This window comes from Ursus maritimus, unplaced genomic scaffold (genome assembly GCF_017311325.1).
Source record: "Ursus maritimus isolate PB19 unplaced genomic scaffold, ASM1731132v1 scaffold_16, whole genome shotgun sequence".
In the NCBI taxonomy this organism is placed as follows: domain Eukaryota; kingdom Metazoa; phylum Chordata; class Mammalia; order Carnivora; family Ursidae; genus Ursus; species Ursus maritimus.
Genome location: NW_024424008.1, coordinates 42,358,161 through 42,375,602, shown reverse-complemented (window position 1 = coordinate 42,375,602; position 17,442 = coordinate 42,358,161). Strand labels below are relative to the sequence as shown.

General features: G+C 55.1%; 1 protein-coding gene and 1 long non-coding RNA gene across 2 annotated transcripts in view; one reads left to right on the top strand and one right to left on the bottom strand.

Moving 5' to 3' along the window:
* The window catches only part of DCPS (decapping enzyme, scavenger), a 38,319-nt gene extending 26,116 nt beyond the window's left edge, over positions 1-12,203 (top strand). Inside the window, exons 4-6 of the mRNA XM_008688299.2 lie at positions 4,600-4,713; positions 9,837-9,947; positions 11,791-12,203. Coding sequence (XP_008686521.2) covers positions 4,600-4,713; positions 9,837-9,947; positions 11,791-12,057 — 492 coding nt within the window. The 3' untranslated portion in view covers positions 12,058-12,203. The remainder of the gene's footprint in view (positions 1-4,599; positions 4,714-9,836; positions 9,948-11,790) is intronic.
* Positions 7,405-9,827, bottom strand: LOC121102903. Its single transcript, XR_005835022.1, has 3 exons — positions 9,024-9,827; positions 8,131-8,315; positions 7,405-8,045 (listed from the first exon to the last, which is right to left on the bottom strand). It is a non-coding gene; the product is annotated as an uncharacterized LOC121102903 (long non-coding RNA).
* Positions 12,204-17,442: the final 5,239 nt, after the last annotated feature.

Below are 17,442 nucleotides of genomic sequence, written 5' to 3'. Positions count from 1 at the left end.
TCCTCCTTGGGCCGAGGCCCAGTGCCAACCAGAGCCTGTGCCCGAAATTGGCCCCGAGTGAATGCTCAGCATTAAATATGATGGATGAGGCGTTTCCTTGCTCACTCACTGGCTCTCACCATCTCCGACTCTCCGTCACTCCCCCTTGTTCTCTGAGCGCTTCGCACCCACTGGCCCCAGGATTCAGGTCGTGGTAGTGGCGGGCACTCACATACAGGACACTCGGAACCATTTCCCCCAGGCCAGAAGGCCCCCCCGCCGTGGGGGCCCTGCCAGCTCCGTTGCACTTGGGAGAAGCAAGGGCACGGTGGTTGGCGGGTGCGCAGGAGGCCCTGTGTGCCGACAGCCCGCTTTCCCACGGGGGCAGACCCTGCCAGCTGTTAGCCCTGGCCCCCTGGGCCGTATTTGCACCAGTTCCGCTGGCTCAAGCTGGCAAGTGTGCAGTCCCTGCACGTGCTCTGTCTTCTAAGTGGAAAGGAGAGCTGTGTCCCTCTTCCTAGAAAGAGCTGCTGCTCTCCAGTGTCCTAGAGGGATCTCCTGCAATATATGTTCTGTGGCACTGACTGCACAAGTATGGGTCCAAAAGAGGACGCTCTTCAAGTTGGTGTGAGTGGTATATACCTTCTTATACACTGCTGTCTAGTTCCTCTTGGAAAATAATACAAAATTCCACTACTCTCCCAAGCTCTGTTTGACCCAAGCATTCATGCGTTTTTTTTCTTGACTAATAGTTAAGTTTACAAGCACTCGGCTCAACTGACAACAGTTATTTGACAATATTTGTTGAGCATCTACTGTGTCCCGGGCCATGTGCTAGGCTCTGGAGGGTCACCAAGGTAAACACTTGCAGTGCCCCCAGAGTCCTAGAGGGGAGACAGCCGTGGAGTCTGACCAGTGCAATATGATGGGATAAGTACTATCCCGCAGGTGGTGTGTATACGAAGTTCAGTGGTGACATGGGGGGGGGGGTGATCAGCTCGGACAGTGGGGGACTTCCCGGAGGAAGGGATTGTCCAGTTGGGTTTTCAGGGACAAACAGAAGTTTGCTGGTGGACAAGTCAGAGAAGGGCATTCCAGGCAGAGGGAAAAGCGTGTGCAGAGACACAGAGGCCTGGAGGATTGGCAGGAGACAACAGGAGGAGGCGGGCAGGGGCCAGGAGCAGGCGGGTGCACCTTGTCGGGAGACCAGGAGCTCCCAAACCTTGCTGATCATCGGATTGTCTGGGGAGATTTTTAAAAATACAGAGCATGGGGCCCTACTCCCCGTCTCCTAAATCAGAATGTGCAGGGAGTTGAGGTGGGAAATCTGTGGTTTTTTTTTTTAATCTCTGTTTCTAGTAATCATCAAATTTCAGAACAGTTTCCATAGGCACTGAGGGTCCCCTAAACGGTTTTCAGCATATGTATTCCGTGAGATTTAAAGAATTGGAGTCTAGCGAGTGTGGAAGCAGGAAGGCTCTAAGGGCCAGCATGGGTCTAGACCGAGGCCGAGGCAGTGGGGAAGGCTTCAGCAATGATTTGAGAAGCAGGGCTCGAAGGTGGCAGATTTGGAGAGGCAAGCGAAGAGTCTGGGGTGGGCCCAGGTCCCGCGTGGGTGGTCGTGCATAGGTCGTGGGGTCATCAACTAGGACGAGGGACGTGGACAGTAGAGAGGGCTTATGTGGGAGACAGTTTAATTTAGGACTTGTGAGCACTCGCCAGGTGCCAGGGACGGTTCCAGTATTCTCTACGGTGTGCCTCACGTCACTGAACCTCGGCGGCTCTTTGGAGATGGGATTCACAGCCGGCAGCGTCACCCTGGCACCTGCGCTATCAGCCGACTACGCTATTTGGCTCCTCAGATTTGAGGTGCTTGTTAACTCCTCACTAAATGATGCCTTTCGACCTCTGGGTCCCGAGCGGTAGGGACCATCAGGCGAAACCTGTTGGGCTGTGAGTCATCAGGTTCAGTGTCAGCCAGGGTTTGGATTCTTACTTGCTGTCTCAGAGCAGTGTGAGCCCTGCACTTCTGAACCCAGCCCCCTGCCTGCAGAATGTGACTGGGGTCCCAGTGGGGATTGAGAGAAGTGCCATAGATCACATCCTTCCTGTTGATCCCAGCATGCACCGGGCCCCGGAAGGGTAGCTGCCCTTGAGTGCACGTGCAGGGCCCATTCCAGGGCTGGGGCCAGGGGAGTGCAGAGCTGAGACCGCTGGGCAGGTGGGCAGGTGAAGGGTGGCCAGGAGGAGAGCGGCCAGCAGGTGGGTGAGCAGAAAAGCAGGAGGAGAGTGAACGGGGAGTGAGATATCCCAAGGGAGGAGAGTTGCCAGTGTCACCTACTGAAGGAAGCTGTGCCAGCTGCGTTCCAGAAGCCAGAGCTGGCTGGGTCTCCCGGGCTTGCTTTCTGATGGGCTCGCTGCCCGTTACATGCGCCCCCACCTTGTGATTTGTGTGAATTCTGTTCCCTGGTCCCCTCCCCTTCTTATCTGTGCTGCTGTCCTGAGGCTTCTCATAGATACACGTCCTGCCCGCTCTCCCAGAGGCCTTCCCCACGTGGTCTGGAGTGTGGGCTCTGGGGGCCAAACCCTGGGTTGGAATTGGGTAGACTTCTCGTGCTTGCTTTTTCTTTACCTGCCACACGGGGACACCAGTGCGTGTGAGTGGGAGTCCCTGGAGGCCCTTAGGACCGGGCACATGGTAGGGCTGCTTGCCACCACCGCACCTTTGCTCACCTCCTCTCTCGGTGCTGCAGCCTCCAGCAGAGCGCGTGTTGTTGTCATCACGAGGCTGCAGCCCGATGCCACCTCACGTGGGAGCCTTCCAAGCGCCTTCCCCTGCTCTTCGGGGCTACACTGTGCTGGGTGCTGTCAGTCATTTACAGTCCACTCCACCCTGACGCGGAGGTATTGTTTGCCCCTGTCAAACAGGGAAGCAGGCTCAGAGAGAGTACCCCACTTCCTGTGGTGTCAGCCAGTTAGTGAGGAGGTGGGAGAGGACACTAAGCGTGGGTAGGCCCCAGAACCAGTTTAGTCTCTATCAACTATCACACAGCTTTCCAGTCCAAGTGGGGGCGGCTTGTCTGTGGGCAAGAGACAGCCAGGGCCCCTGGGAGGCCGCTCCAGGGCTCTCCACAGAGTGTCGTCATCCCCCTCCATCTTCCCCTTTACTTTTGAGGTACTTTCGGTCAGGTTCCGGCTGACTTTTTTTTCCTGCAGTACGTTCCCAGTGAGCCTTCCGGTGGGAAAGGAAATGCCTCTGTGGGAGAGTCTCCACATGCTGGGCATTGCTGTGGCCCCGGTGCTGCCCAAGGAAGCCGCTGCTGGCTGTCCTCCAGTCCACTCCCGGGAGGCTGGCACAGCTAGCATTCTTGGGAAGGCCCCTCTTTTGTAGTGGGTGGCCACATTGTGACTGACCTCTGGGTCTTACTGGGGGGGGGGGGTGGTCTGAGAGCCCTGGATCTTCTCCGGCAGGTACCCTCTGCTCCCTCCTCTCTGTCTCAGATCGTCACATTTGACCTTAGCCATCCGGCCGAGAGCCGGGGATGTGGACTCGGGATGAGGTGTGCAGACTCCAGACCAGCTCCCACTGCCCCTGGCCTTCACGGACCCCACTCGTGCCCAAACTTCTGGGAGTGGGCAGAGGAGCCCTCCACTGGCCTGGTTGTGTGGGTGCCATGGCCCCCCGATCCGCCCCCTCAGCGAGCTGGGAGGCCCTTCTGAGTGCCAGCCTGGCCGCTGCCCTGTCTCTGGCGCTCCGGCAGGCTCCTCTCTCAGATTTCAAGCTGAGAGTTGACTCAGAGCTCTGGGGAAGTAGAGGAGAGAGGAGGTCTGTGGGTTTGAGCCCTGTGAGAACAGGGCCTTTCTTATTTTAACCTCCCTGCAGGCTGGCTTCTTCAGAGAGGCCACCAGGACCCTAATTGTAAAAGGACATCCTTGGGATCCACACAGAACTCAAGGAAGGGTTCTCTGAAGACTGTCAGCGGCTGATAAAGGTCTGCGGGGGTGGTGCCGGAGGCCCTGGGTTGACAGGAAAGGTCTGTGTAATTGCTGTCTCCGGCTTGTGCCACTTCTGCTGTGTCACGCAGGGCCTGTGTCAGCTGAGACTGCTGTGGCTCTGGGTGGGTCGAGGCACCAAGCCCACCACTAGCGAGAGTCCCACCCAGCCGGGGGGGAATCCCACACACATCCATGTCTGGGACCGCAGCCTTTCCTGCCCCGCTGTACAGAAGGAGCTCCCCACTTGAGCGACTGTGCCTGTGGTCCCTGAATAAAGTGGGAAGGGGTCTATGGAGATAGCCGTCCCAGAGTCCTGGGGGCATGGAGGGGATGGACGCAGACCAGGCCTGTGAGGCCAAGTGGAGCATGTCCCCCCAGTCCGAGCTGCGATGGCCCATGAGGGAATGGCTGTGGTGGGAGAGGGGAAATCTCCTCTGGCCCCCCAAGAGCAGAGCGATGGGGACAAGGCAGCCTGAGTGTAGACCCCCCCGAGCTTAGTGGCCCTTTATGGCTTGGCTGTCCTCCCTAGGGGGGCCCAAGAGAGCACACCTAGCCCCATGTATGGTGTTTCCCCGGAGGTCGTGAGCAGCTATGTGAACCCTCTCTCTTCCCCATTCCTTCCAGTGGGTATACAACATTCTCGATAAGAAGGCGGAAGCTGACCGGATTGTTTTTGAGAACCCAGATCCCTCCGATGGCTTTGTCCTCATCCCCGATCTCAAGTGGAACCAACAGCAGGTAAAAGCTTTCTTGCTGGGACTCTCTGGTCTCCCAGGACTTGCTCCTGGTTGCTGGTCCTCCTTAATCCTGCCCTTCTGTCTCATGCTGGTCTCTCCCTGAGCGGGTGTTAACTCGCCCACAATGGAGGCCCGAGCCGGGCACAAACGTTACACCTTCATGTGTCAGCTTAGGGTTCTTCCTGGCTCTCCTCCCACCCAGGGGGTGAAGAATAGGGTGATGTTTGCATCCACAACCACATGGGCCATTCTTTAACCAGCCAAGTGGCTTAGCCGCCGCCCTCCCTTCCAGGAGCACCTGGAACCCTGAGGAGGACTGTTTACATTCTCTCCATGCCCTTGGCCTCCAGCAGATCCAGGCATGCCCGCGATCTGAAGTGCTGATAGGAAGGAGCCATGGCAGCCAACCCAAAGGGTCCCCTCTACCACCCATTCGAGGAGGGGTCCCCTCCACCACCTGCGGCCAAGAGGGGTCTTCCAGTGGCTCAGGCTTCCACCTGAGCCTCTCAGCTCGGTTTCCTCGTCTCCATGCCTCTCACTCCACGCTCGTAAGGAGCAGGTTTCCAGCAGAGCTGACCTGATTCACCTTCTCTCTCGTTCGCTGCAGCCTCCCTCTGTCTCGCTCTTCTTTCCCCTGCCCCCCGCCCTCCCCCCGCCACCCCAGCCACCACCCCAGCCGTAGTGCACCCCCTCCTCTTCAGGGGGACTGTTATATGCCGACAGTATCAGCGACAGGCAGAGCACCGTGTGGTGGGAAGTGCTGTGCCCACCCTGGCCTGGAGCGCGGCCTTGAGCCAGGCTCCACAGGTGGAGCCAGGGGCCGCTGTGAGGCCGAGGAAGCCAGACATGGGATTGCTGGGTAGGAAGTGGAGAGTAGGTAAACTCTCTCTTCCAAGTCAGATCTTGAGTCTCTGAGCTTGGGTTTGCCGTGCTGCCCCTGGGTAGACCCTTCTGCGTCCTGGGCTCCTCACATACAGGCATTGTTCTGGAGTCTGGCTCCTGGCCGCTCCACGCACACCTTCCCTCCTTCCTCAGTCGTGGCCTGCCTGTGGGTCCCAAACGACGCTCGTTGGCAGTTTACTCGGTTTTGATTTGGTGATTTCTAGACCTACCATGCCACTCCCTCACTGCCCAGAAAGTGGGCCGAGGGCCTGTGGGTGGAGTAAAGGGACAGGATTTCAGCTCAGAGGCGCGCAGGCAAGGGAGTGCCAACTGCCTCTTAAGAGAGGCTCCTGGGAGTTCCTGAAGTAACCGTAGGGGTTCGGAAGGGAGTTTTCAGAAGTTGTAGCACTTAGTGGTGATTTGTTCAAGCCCGGTAAGACCAAAGGAGGTGACTGCCCACCGGTAGGGTGGTGTGGAGGTCCACTCCCCCCACCCCTAGCCCTGCAGCTTATCCCCACCACAGGCCTTAAGGGCGGAAGCGAGGCCTGGCTCTGGAGTTGTCTGGGGAGCTGGGACAAGGCCACAGAATAAGGAGTGCTGGTGACAGCTCTGGATTGTGCCTTTGTACAGCTCTGGAAGCCCCCTGTCTGTCGCCTCAGCAGCCCTGTGCCCGCAGGCCCTGGGTCACAGACTGGGTCATGGGAGATGGGACATGAGGTAGGAGGAACTACTTCTAAGATCTTCTCACGAGATCTTTGAAGGCTGAAGAAAACTTTTGTTCTTTTGACCTTGTGCTGGCAGGCATCCTGCTAAGCCTGCCAGTGGAACTGCCCTTTCTGTCTGTCTGTCCCCTTAAGACAGAAAAGTCTTCAAGGAACTACACTGGGCTCCCGGCCACAGGGCTGGGGCGGCTCACCCTCGGGGCTTATGAATAGGCCCCCTTAAATGTCAGACTTCCTTTGATGGCCATACAGGTGCAATTGTTCTTAACCTTTGCTTAATTAGCGCCTGTCTCTTGGTGGTGCCGGATTTCATTGTCTGGAATCCCTGGCTTGTGACTGAACGCTGTCGACATCTCCCTCAGAATTTGCCAGTGTGGCCAGCAGGCAAGACAGACCCGGCCTGGACTTCTTTTCTTTGTTCCTATACCAGGGGGTACTGAGGAAAGGGGTACTCTGGTGTTTGCTTTAAGGAGCCTTCCTCACCACCCTGGAATCTCCTCCTGCTGCTGTTTCTCCCGAAAGGATATAAAGTTCGCTCCCAACTGCTGACCCAGGATGAGAGAGCCTCTTCGTCCACCTGTCCATCTGTCTACCCATCTGTCCACTCCACATGTATTTGTCAAATGCCTAATGTCTGCTAGAGAATCTTGCTTCCCTGGAGCTTGTAATATCCCTTCCCCAGTTCTTGTAAGACATCGCCTGTATATTCTCTTTTATTTGTTTTTTCTTTCTTTCTTTCTTTCTTTCTCTCTCTCTCTCTTTCTCTCTTTCTCTCTCTCTCTCTCTCTTTCTTTTCTTTCTTTTTTAGGTCTAGTTAATACATGTGATGTCGTTTGGGAATGTAGGTGAGGTACGCAGCCAGCAACCAAGAAAGAATTCTTGAGGCTCTTTTTGGTGCAAAAAGGTGGTTTTATCAAGGCACGGGAACAGGACCCGTGGGCAGGAAGAGCTGCTGCCCCAGGGTTGTGAGGGGTGGCTGATTATATACTTGGGAGTTGGGGGTAAGGAAAAAGGGAGGTTTTCAAAAGAACTTTCCTATGCTAAAGAGGACCTACAAAGATACCGGAGGCCTTGCCATTGTCAAGTTACAGTTGTCTTTCCCTCTAGCAAAGCATTAACATTAAGACAGGAGTTTCCTTCTGGAAGTTAGGTTATTGATAAGAAGGCTTTTTCTTGTAAATCACTAAGACCTTTGTAAACTGAGGGAGATTCCTGTCCGAGTGTAATCTAAGTTAACCATTTGCTTTTCCCTCCCTTGGCTTTAGGGCAGCGGGGAGTGCCTGAGGAATGTCACACAGATCCCACCTGGGGGGCGGGGGCTTGTGGGGCGTCAGCCTGTGCTCTGTGCTCGGCTAGCCCTCTGCTCCTTCCTCACAGACAACGCAGTAAAAATGCCAAGTAGTACAAATAGCTCAGTGGAAGTCTTTTCCCTCAGCCCACATTCCTCCATTTCCCTCCCCCTGAAGGGACTGTTTCTCAGGAGAGAGGATTTCTTTGTCTCTCTTTCCAGGTCTAGTCTTCTCATATTGTGTATGTAAGTCTATACGGATCTGTCTCTGTGGACACAACGTCTACTTTCAGTTCATCTCAGGTAGGTTCTCTGATCTAAAGTGCCCAGACCAAGAAACTCTTCCTTTGGGTCACTCCAGAGGTGGAGAGATGGCTCCTCGAGGCTCCAGCCACTCTCCATCTTGCCCCTTGCCAGGAAGCTCTTTCTTTGATTCTGCTCCTGTGTTGTAAAAAGAGATTGATAGTGTCTAGCCTGCCCGGAGTGATTGGTGGCCACCTTCGGGGATCCCATCTGAGACCCTTACCAGCTCCTTGTCTAGCCGTCTTCAGACTCTTTCTCTGGGCCTGGGGGCGGGGGGGTGTGGGGGTGCTTGAACGGCCTGCAGAAAATGTAGGGCCATGTCTGCTGTCAAAGAATGGGTTTCTTTTCCCTGTCTGGCGCAGCCTGTGAGCAGACACCCAGCAGCGGGCTTCATGCCTCATTCCATGCCTGTGGAGCAGAGAGGTGTGATTTAATGTCGTGTTTGTGATTTGTCAGCAGACATCATCTAAAACAAATGCTACTATTATCTGAGAGTCCGTGACAGTGACACATAAGAACAGCTGAAGATACCGACAGGCGTGCAGACACCCCAAGTTCAAGCAGTTTTGTTTCCAGCTTCTTGGGCTCCTAGCGAGAGAGAGAGAGAGAGAGAGAGAAAGAAAATGTCCTGGGCACAAGCCCTAAGGAGGGAGAGTCTAGAAGGGGCTTGTGGGCAGACTACGGCTTAGGCAGGCACAGTTTAGCCATTTGTTGGGAGGTTCCCACGGGGCTCATCTGTAGCAGGTCTGAGGCAGAGAGCCCAGACTGTTCGAGAAGAATGTCTATGGTATGAAGAGACGACATTGGCATGAAGAGGCACAGTTGGACAACAGGCACCATATGGGAAACCTCCTCAGTTTTCAAACTGGGGCCCTTGGGGGTTTGGTCGGGTGACTCATGGACCCCAGATTATTTCCGTGAGGAATGTAGCAGCTCAGACTGCCGGGCTGAGTGCCGCGGGGTTCCCCCGGGGCCTTGCTCTGTGGAGCCCTGGCATCCGGGGCCTGCCTTGCACATGGATGTGATAATTGGCCAGGGCCAGGGTTGGAGTGAGCAGGGAGGGGCGGGAAGGTTTTCTGGGCAGAGGAAGAGTTCATTCCCCTTCTGGCACAAGACCTTGTTGACTTTGGTTCTTTGCACTGTTATAACCTCCAGGTTTTCGGCCAGGCGCCGTTTTCAGGAAGGACAGCAGGAAGGGTGCTCTCTGAGTTCTGTGCCATAGGGGAAGAGAGAAAAAGGCTTAGCACTCCGGTGGAGCTCATTGCCGAGCTGGCCCCAGGGTCCCTTTTCACCCTTCAAATCCTTCTATACCCCTTCCCCTGCACTGCACCCCAGACAAATCAGGTTGCTTACTCTTCCCCTCACATGCTCTATACGTTCTTGCCTCTGATCCTTTGCCACTGTTCCTTCTACCAGAATGACCTTTCTCTAAACACTACCTCTTTAAGACCTGGGTTCCCCTGCCTCCTCTTCCAGGAAGCCTGTCTGGATCACTCTAGCTAGACAGTCTTTCCTTTTTCTTCCTGTACTTCTGTCACTTTTTGTCTTGTAGTAGCTACTTACGTGCAGACTGTTAGCCCATAAACTCTTAGAGGGAAAGAGTTGTCCTTGGCACTTTCTTGAACCTTCTCCTTCCTACCATCCCCCATCAGCTCTGTGAGTATATAAATACTCCCATATGATATCCTTGAGTAGGAAGAATAAACAGAAGTTCTGTCCTTAGACTGTCCCACTCATCCCAGGCATGTGGAGGCCCCCATCGCCTGGGGGCCGGTCCTGCCCTGGGCTCCCTGGGATCGCCTGTGGCTGGCACTGCAGCAGGCCTGGGGGCAGGCGCTTCCTGGCTGCCATGAAGGATTCCAGGATTGGCGGCCTCCCCTGGCTCTGTCCACCGAGGAGCCTCATTGACCCTTGCCAATCTCTGTGCAGCTCGATGACCTGTACCTGATTGCCATCTGCCATCGCCGGGGCATCCGATCGCTCCGGGACCTCACTGCGGAGCACCTGCCGCTGCTCAGGAACATTCTCCGGGAGGGCCAGGTGAGCTGCCGTGGCCAAATCCGCACTGAAGCCCAGAGGAATTCTGTTCCAGTTCCCAGGTGTTCTCTGGCCCTTCACCCTTCCCAGAAGTCCATCTGTGAACGGGCCTTCTCTCTGGCTGCCCATCCCAGAACCCCACGAAGACTCTTTAGATGGACTCACAAGGCCCTTGTCTCCTGGTCCTGCCCTTCCCTCCCGGTCCTGCCTTTCCCTCCCACTCTGCTTTCAGCCGCCCTTCCTCTGCCTGGGTTCCCGTTTTTGCCTCCCTGCCTTTTTCCTGCAGGTGTCCCCCTCCTCTCCCAGGATCTCCTGTGTCTGCTCCTGACAGTCACATTGTGCCAGACCCGTTGCTGGGCAGATGGGACCCCGACTCTGATGTGTGCGCACACGTACCCCCTCCTCTGCCCCGAGGCCAGAGCCCGAGTTCTGTAGCAGCTGGCATTCCGGGGTACCTGGTGCAGGGATGTGCTGGCTCATGTGAAATTAAAGAGGAGCCCTGGAGGTGAGGGAAGAGAGTCTAGAATCTTGGGTCGTGGTCTTGGTTCTGACATTCCGACCCTCACCACCTGAGTGACCCTGAGCATGACTCATCATCTCACCTCCCTGGGCCTCGGTGTGTGGATGGAATGCTGCTAAGTCCCATTCTGTGCGGGTGGTTCCCGGAGTTTTTTCCACTCAGGCGTTCACAGACACTGCCCCTGTGCCGGGGCCCGCAGTCACCAGGGGCCCGGCCGGAGAGCTGCTCTCGCTGGCTTTGCCGCGAGCCTGGGGGAAGGGCTTTCCTGCATCTGCTCTTTGCTGACCTCTGACCCCAGCTGCCTTGCCGCGGCACCCTACCCAGCCTTCTCCCTCCTGCCTGCCCACATCACTGCCTCTCTGGCTGCCCGTCTCTTTGTGGAGTAATTCCTTTCTCTTGTGAAACAGCCTCTGGATGGCAGAGTGGCGCCTTTCTCTCAGGTTGATGCTGGGCCTACGCTCCACCTGCCCTGGCAGCTCGGGCAGCCTCGCCCTCACAGGCCAGCCGTACTTATCCCCAGGAGGCCTTTGGGTGCCCCGGCCTTGGCCTCACACCACTGCAGAGATCCCCAGGCCGAGTTCCAAGTGCAGGATGTAATTGTGGGGTATATTTTGAGCCCACTGAGGCCCTTGTCTTTTTCTCTTCACCTCTGACCTCCTCAGGGGTTTGCCCACAGTGGAAATCAGAGTCTCCTTTTAATGCCAAGGCTCGGAGGCTCCAGAGGGGAGTTTGGTAGAAACAGCCCTACCCCTGAACAAGGTGGGGGGTGGGCAGAGGGAGTCGGGGTTAGAGTCGGTGCTTTCCTCTTCCACCGGAGTCCAGCAGACCTTCCCTAGGTCTTCTGGGGCAGCCCGTCCCATGTGCCCTCCTCTGTCCTCTCTCTTCCACCCAGCCTTGGCTCAGCCGCATCCCTGTCACCCTTGTTCCCCAGCTCCACTCTGTTCTTTTTTAAAGTCGGCATCAGTCATCCCCGTGGAGGACAGTCCCCATAGTCTTGGACATCTGGGGCCTGTCCTTAGGCACTGGGACTTCTAGAGTCCCAGCAGTGACTCTTTGAGGAGCTTCGGTGTTTTATCGAGGTTGGAGTCTGGAACCTTGACAGAAGCCACTGTTCCCTTTATTTAGGAGAAAAGCCCCCGCTTTGCTGCTGTCACGTGCTTTTGTTGATTCCCTAGAATGGAAGGCAGGGACCTGCGGCGAACTGTGGGGAGGGAGCTGTCTGGAGGGTTTTTGTCAGCTGTCCAGAGGCCAGTCAGGGATTCGGGCCAGAGGAGGGCCTGCGGGCAGCACAGTGACCCCTTTCCTGCCACCCCCCTCTCTCACCAGGAAGCCATCCTGCAGCGCTACCAGGTGCAGGGAGACCGTCTCCGCGTGTACCTGCATTACCTGCCCTCCTACTACCACCTGCACGTGCACTTCACGGCGCTGGGCTTCGAGGCCCCCGGCTCGGGGGTGGAGCGGGCTCATCTGTTAGAGGACGTGATCGAGAACCTGGAGTGTGACCCGGAGCACTACCGGCAGCGCCCCCTCACCTTCGCCCTCAGGGCTGACGACCCCCTGCTCAAGCTCCTGCAGGGGGCCCAGAGAAGCTGAGTCCGACCCAGGGGCTGTGCAAAGAACACAGATGTCGGAGGTGGGCTGGGGAGGGACCGCTGGATTTTTAGCACCAAGTGAATTTTTTTTTAAATGTATTTTTTACTGGCTTATTCCTTAGTATGTGAATAAAGTATTGGTCTCCTTTGGTGTGGACTGATGCCTGGGGAGGCAGGTGGCGTGGGCAGAACAGGGTAGAAAGACCCTGGGATAGGAGCCAAGTCTGGGGTGGTGGCTACAGCTGACCCGGATGTGTGCCAATGGCTTTCTCCAAATCCCAGTAAACACCATCCTCGGTGATTTCCGTGTCCCGAATCTGACGATGCCTCTCCCTGTCTTCGGTCCTTCCTACTGTGCTCTCATGCCCCCCTTCCTTCTTCCCATTTGGTGTCTCTAACTCATGGTTTTCGAGGCCCACGTGTCCAGGAGTTCCCCCAAAAAACCAAATACAAAAACTTTCTGGAAATACAAAAACTTTCTGGAAATAATCTATAGAGTGTTTTTGACAGTGCTTCCTCTTGGCCTCCCCAGAACTGAGATCGCATCTCCCGTGTGTTGAGTCAACCTGGCCGATAGACTTGTTGACAAGGATGAAGGATTGCCGCCTGGAAGTGGGAGGGTTTTAATAAGAATCAGATGATGCAAGCCCCAAAAAGCTTGCCTCTGCCTCTGTTATTTGGTCAGTGAGCCCCTGGCCTTGAGTTTGTTATCTAGGGAGGAAGACAAAACAAACTCTTCTAGAGCAGCCAGAAGACCAAATACAAAACAGCCTGTCAAGGGCAAAATGATCCGGTTGTGGTGGAGGACAAAAGCTCTGAGGGGCTCGAGGTGTGAGCAGCGACACAGGTCCCTGTTCAGAGAATCGGGAGGTCAGGAAGGGACTTCAGAGTGTCTGAGGCCGGTGGCCTTAGGGAGCCATGGGGGGCTTATCTGGGAAGAGTGACATCACAGGTGCGCAGGTGAGGGCACGCAGCTGGCTCCATAAGGCACTCATCTCAGTAGAGGACAGGCACCCCACACTGCGGAGAGGGGCTGGCGTCTGCTAGTTAGTCCCTCAGCCCCGCTGGATCCTGCTTCCTTAGGAGGCTTTCTCGGGGCGGGGGAAAGGATGTTGGGTTCTGCTAAGTGATAAGAGGGAAGTATAAGGCAGGGATGGCCCGTATTCTGCAATTCCCGGACCGAGAGAGAACCAGGAGACAATTCAGAGTCAGGTTTATTAAACGCATGTTGCAGGCCAGGCACGGCTCCAGAGACTGGTAAGTGGTGAACCAACGGTGCGCTGACGTTCATCCCATAACCTTGGACCAGACCCCATGCGTCCTGAGCCTGTTTCATTTGTAAAAGAGAGCAGGGATGAGGATCCTTGAAGTGTCCTGCTGTGTAAAGGTAATGCGTGATTGCGTTGCTTTCTGGTAAATGTTGACTTACTGATGGACTTTTAAGCCAGGCAATGCTCTAACTGTTGGGAAAACGAAGCTCCTACCCTCCAGGCTACCGAGGCAGCCAGCCAGGCGAACCATAGGAGTGAAAAGAGGCAGCACCCGGGAAGCTACCTTGAAAACAGGTATGTGGGAGAGGCTGGTGTACAAGTTCCCCCTAGGAAGACCGATGGAATATGCTTGTGGAATCTCAGTGCTCAGCAGGGTCGCTGACCCAGCATCTCGCAGGACAGCCTAAGTGGAATAAGGCGGTGAGGCCGAAGGGGGCTGGTTCCAGGGAGAGGGTGGACTGGGTGGGAGCTGCCTTCCTCCCCCAGCAGGAGATGAAGCCGCGGAACATCTGGCTGGTTTGAAGGGACCCCCTGGCTTGTTTTGTCCACGTACAAGAACTGTCGCAAAGATCACTGAGGGGAGCAGAGGAGTGGAGGGGATGCTAACCCAGAGAGGCCCCTCCTTGCAGACAGAGCGGAGGGAGCCAATCCCGGGAGCATCCTTTCCCGCTGACAGATCAGGTTCTGCTGGTGGGGCTCTCATCGGGTTTCACACATGGAGTGCATGCTTGGAAGAGACTAGCAGGTGGCCAATCCTGACCCCAAAAGAAGACCGTTGGGGGGCCTCCCAGGGGACGAGGGTCTCTCTCTCCCTGGGACTAAGCCTGCGAAGGCATTCCCTGCCTCTCCAGACTTGACTCCCCAGCCTGATCTGTCCCATCACTCCTCCTTCCTCTCAGGCCTCCTCACCCTTCCATCAGGTTTCTACCAAACATCTTGCACGGGCCCGCATTGCAAGGCGGCGCTGGAAATAGGAAGATCAAGAAGACCCGCCAGCCTGTACCCTCTGGGACTGCAGCTCAGTGGGACCATAGGCGAGGGCTGTTCTAGAGGGAGGTTCTAAAGGCTTTTGCTCCTTGGTGGTGCTGGGAGGCGCTCCTCCGTCAGGACCAACTCTGCTTTCAGAGAAGAGGGTCGCTTCTCCCCTGGTGACTGAAGCGGGCGTCACTAAGGCCCAGAGAGCGGCCCAGCAAGCTGCTCTGGAAGAAGACCTCAGGAATTCGGCCTCATGCCCCCAAAGGCCCCCGCAGTGGCCAGTGTCACTGCCCACGAGAGTGTTTGCTTCTCCTCCAGGAAACGGACGGTCAGATGTGTGGTGGGCCATGAAATGGATCCTGCTGAGTCTCTGACATACGCCTATTCGCCCTGGTCACCACGTGAGACCCTGTCTTCGCGGCAACCCTGTCTTACCTGAATCCTGGGGCCTCGAGCTGCAGGGAGGAAATGGCCGAGTCAAGGGGTCAGTCACTCTGTTATACCTCATCTGAACTGCCAGAGGGCCTCTTCTTGAAGACCCAAGCTTTCTGACCACATGCCACTTCCTGTCAGTTCTAGGGAGTCTGTTCCTAGGGCCCACAGGCGTCCAAGCGCAGCTCCCTCCACCACAGGCCCCTGGGGGACTGGAGTAGGTCACAGCAGCTGGGTCACACTCCCCCCTCCCCAGGGCTTTCCCCTCAAGTAAAGGAGCTCCACTCAATCTAGGTCTCCTGCTTCTCAGTCTAGGGGCCGCAGGGTGAGAGCTACCCCCCTCTCTGCCCTGGCTTTCCTCTTTTATTTGTTTATTTTTTTAAAGATTTGTATTTACTTATTTTAGAGAGATGAGAAAGAGAGAGAGCATGAGCGGAGGGGCAGAGGGAGTGGGGGGAGCGACTCCCAGACAGACTCCGCACTGAGCTCACAGCCTAACGCGGGGCTCGATCTCACCACCCTGAGATCATGACCTGAGTGGAAACCAAGAGTCGGACGCTCAACTGACTGCACGACCCAGGCACCCATGCCCTAGCTTTCCTCTTGATGTCACTTTGCAGAACCCCATACCCTGCCTCCCCCGAGAAAGCTTCCTAAGCAAGATCCAGTATCTCTCGACCCCACCTTCACCAGCTAGCAGACGCCAGCCCCTCTCTGGCAGCATGATACCTCTGTCCCGCGTGCTGCAAAGAAGACTTCTGTGTTTGCGTGCCCTCCCTGTGCGTGCCTGTGTCCCTGCTCTGCTGGAGCAGTAGGAGATGTCACCCTTCCCAGAAGAATCCTGGACGTGTCCGCAACTGGCTGTCAGCCCCCAGTACTTGGCCTACTGTCTCCTCGGCTTGGCGGCAGAGGAAGGAAGCATGACTGCTATTGTTCCTTGGCTCCTTTCTTTTTGCCCAAAAGTTTCCTCATAGAGCAAAACTGCTGAGTGTCCTGGATTTGTCAACATTCCTTCATGAAACAGAGGAAAATCACATTTGGGAACCAGTGGGACTTGTAAGCTCCGCTCTCCAAGTCTCTGTTGAATACAGATCCCCGTGCTAAGAAACAAACCGAGAAACATTTACATACAAAGTAATATTTGAAATTGAAATTGGTTCTCTTGTAATACTTCCATATCCAGAACAGGATATTTTCTTTTTGAATAGACTGATGCAGGACTGCCAACTTTGCCTTCTCAGAAAGGACAAAAATCTTCATTAACACCATGTATATATGATGTTAAAATGTCCTTTTTTAAAGAAGAAGATGGCAGTAATTGACGGTAGTTGTTTTTAAAATATCCTCACTCAGCAAAATAAATGTTGGCAACCCTGTGTTTGTTCTAATGCTATTATTAGTGAAATGATATTGGATTCTGAAAGCTACACGAACTTGAAGTTACCATGTTTTAACCACTTACGAAATAAGCAGGGACTGAATCGGTTTAAAGTGTTTCAATTCAATACACACGTTCTGCACATCTACCCGACTGTTTTCTTTTTTAAGTAAGAATCGAGATAGAGCTCACACGGAGCTTATGATTTAGTGAGGAATACAGGCATTAATTACAAAGTAATCACAAGAGTGGTGGATGCCTTCAAAAAAGCAGTGGGCGCTGTGAGACCTTATGCAAAGAGAAGACAAATTTCTAGGTTACATCTGATAGCCAAATGGCCTGCACAAGCCGGGGCCTGGCAGTCAGGGGCACCACGGGTCAGCACGCTGGGATGTGGAGCCAAGCTTCTAGCGTGACGCACACGTGCGCAATGAGAACACTGGCCGGTCTGTCCTTCAGGACCATGATGAAGAAATGAAAGTCCAAGCTCAGGGGCAGCTGTCTGGGAGGCAGTATGGTCTGATGGCTTTGGCACAGAATCCGCCCCATTCCCCAGGTACGATCGTGGGCAAGTTACATGACTGCTCCCGAATTAGGAATGCTAAGAGTGCCCACCATGAGGGGTTTTGTGGGGATTAAAGAAGAGCATTTTGCGGACGTAGTCGTCACTGGGTAAACGTTAGCTATTTTTCTGCTGTGAGAAGAACCGAAAAGGATGTAACCAGAGATATTTGGGCTAGATATTAAAAAGAACTTCCTGATTAGAAGGGCTGTGAAATCCTAGATTATGTGGTCGAGGCACAGACACCAAGTGACTTTTAGGCAAAAAAGCCAGCCATAAACGATCTGTGGTTCATTGATTGTGGCCCCAAGCAGAGGCAAGGGCTGCACGCAATGACTTCTTGGGATCTCTTCCAGCCTAAAGGTTCCTGGAATGCCTTGGCCTACCGGCAGGTTTCTAACACTACAACAGTGATGTTCCCTGCCTGCTATTGAGAACCCTGAGAACAGCTCAGCGCTATGGTCCGGCCATATAAATCTGATAAAAATAGGAGCTGAATTACCCTCCCAGAGTTGCTATTTTTAAAAGCGTCTGAGATGCTGGATTGGGTTTATTTCTTCCTCACACGGCATCTTGCTGTGCCCTCCTCCTGGTGGGCAGGATGCTAACATGGCACATGTGAGGGACAGGAGCCAGAAGCCTGTGAGGCACATTTGTCGAGCGGCTCCGGGCCTCCTACCCACACCCACTGCCTGCCAAGGAAGAGCCTCCCGGGCCACGGCTTCCCCGGCCTACTAGCACCTGCCCATTCCATGGTGCCCCTCGCTC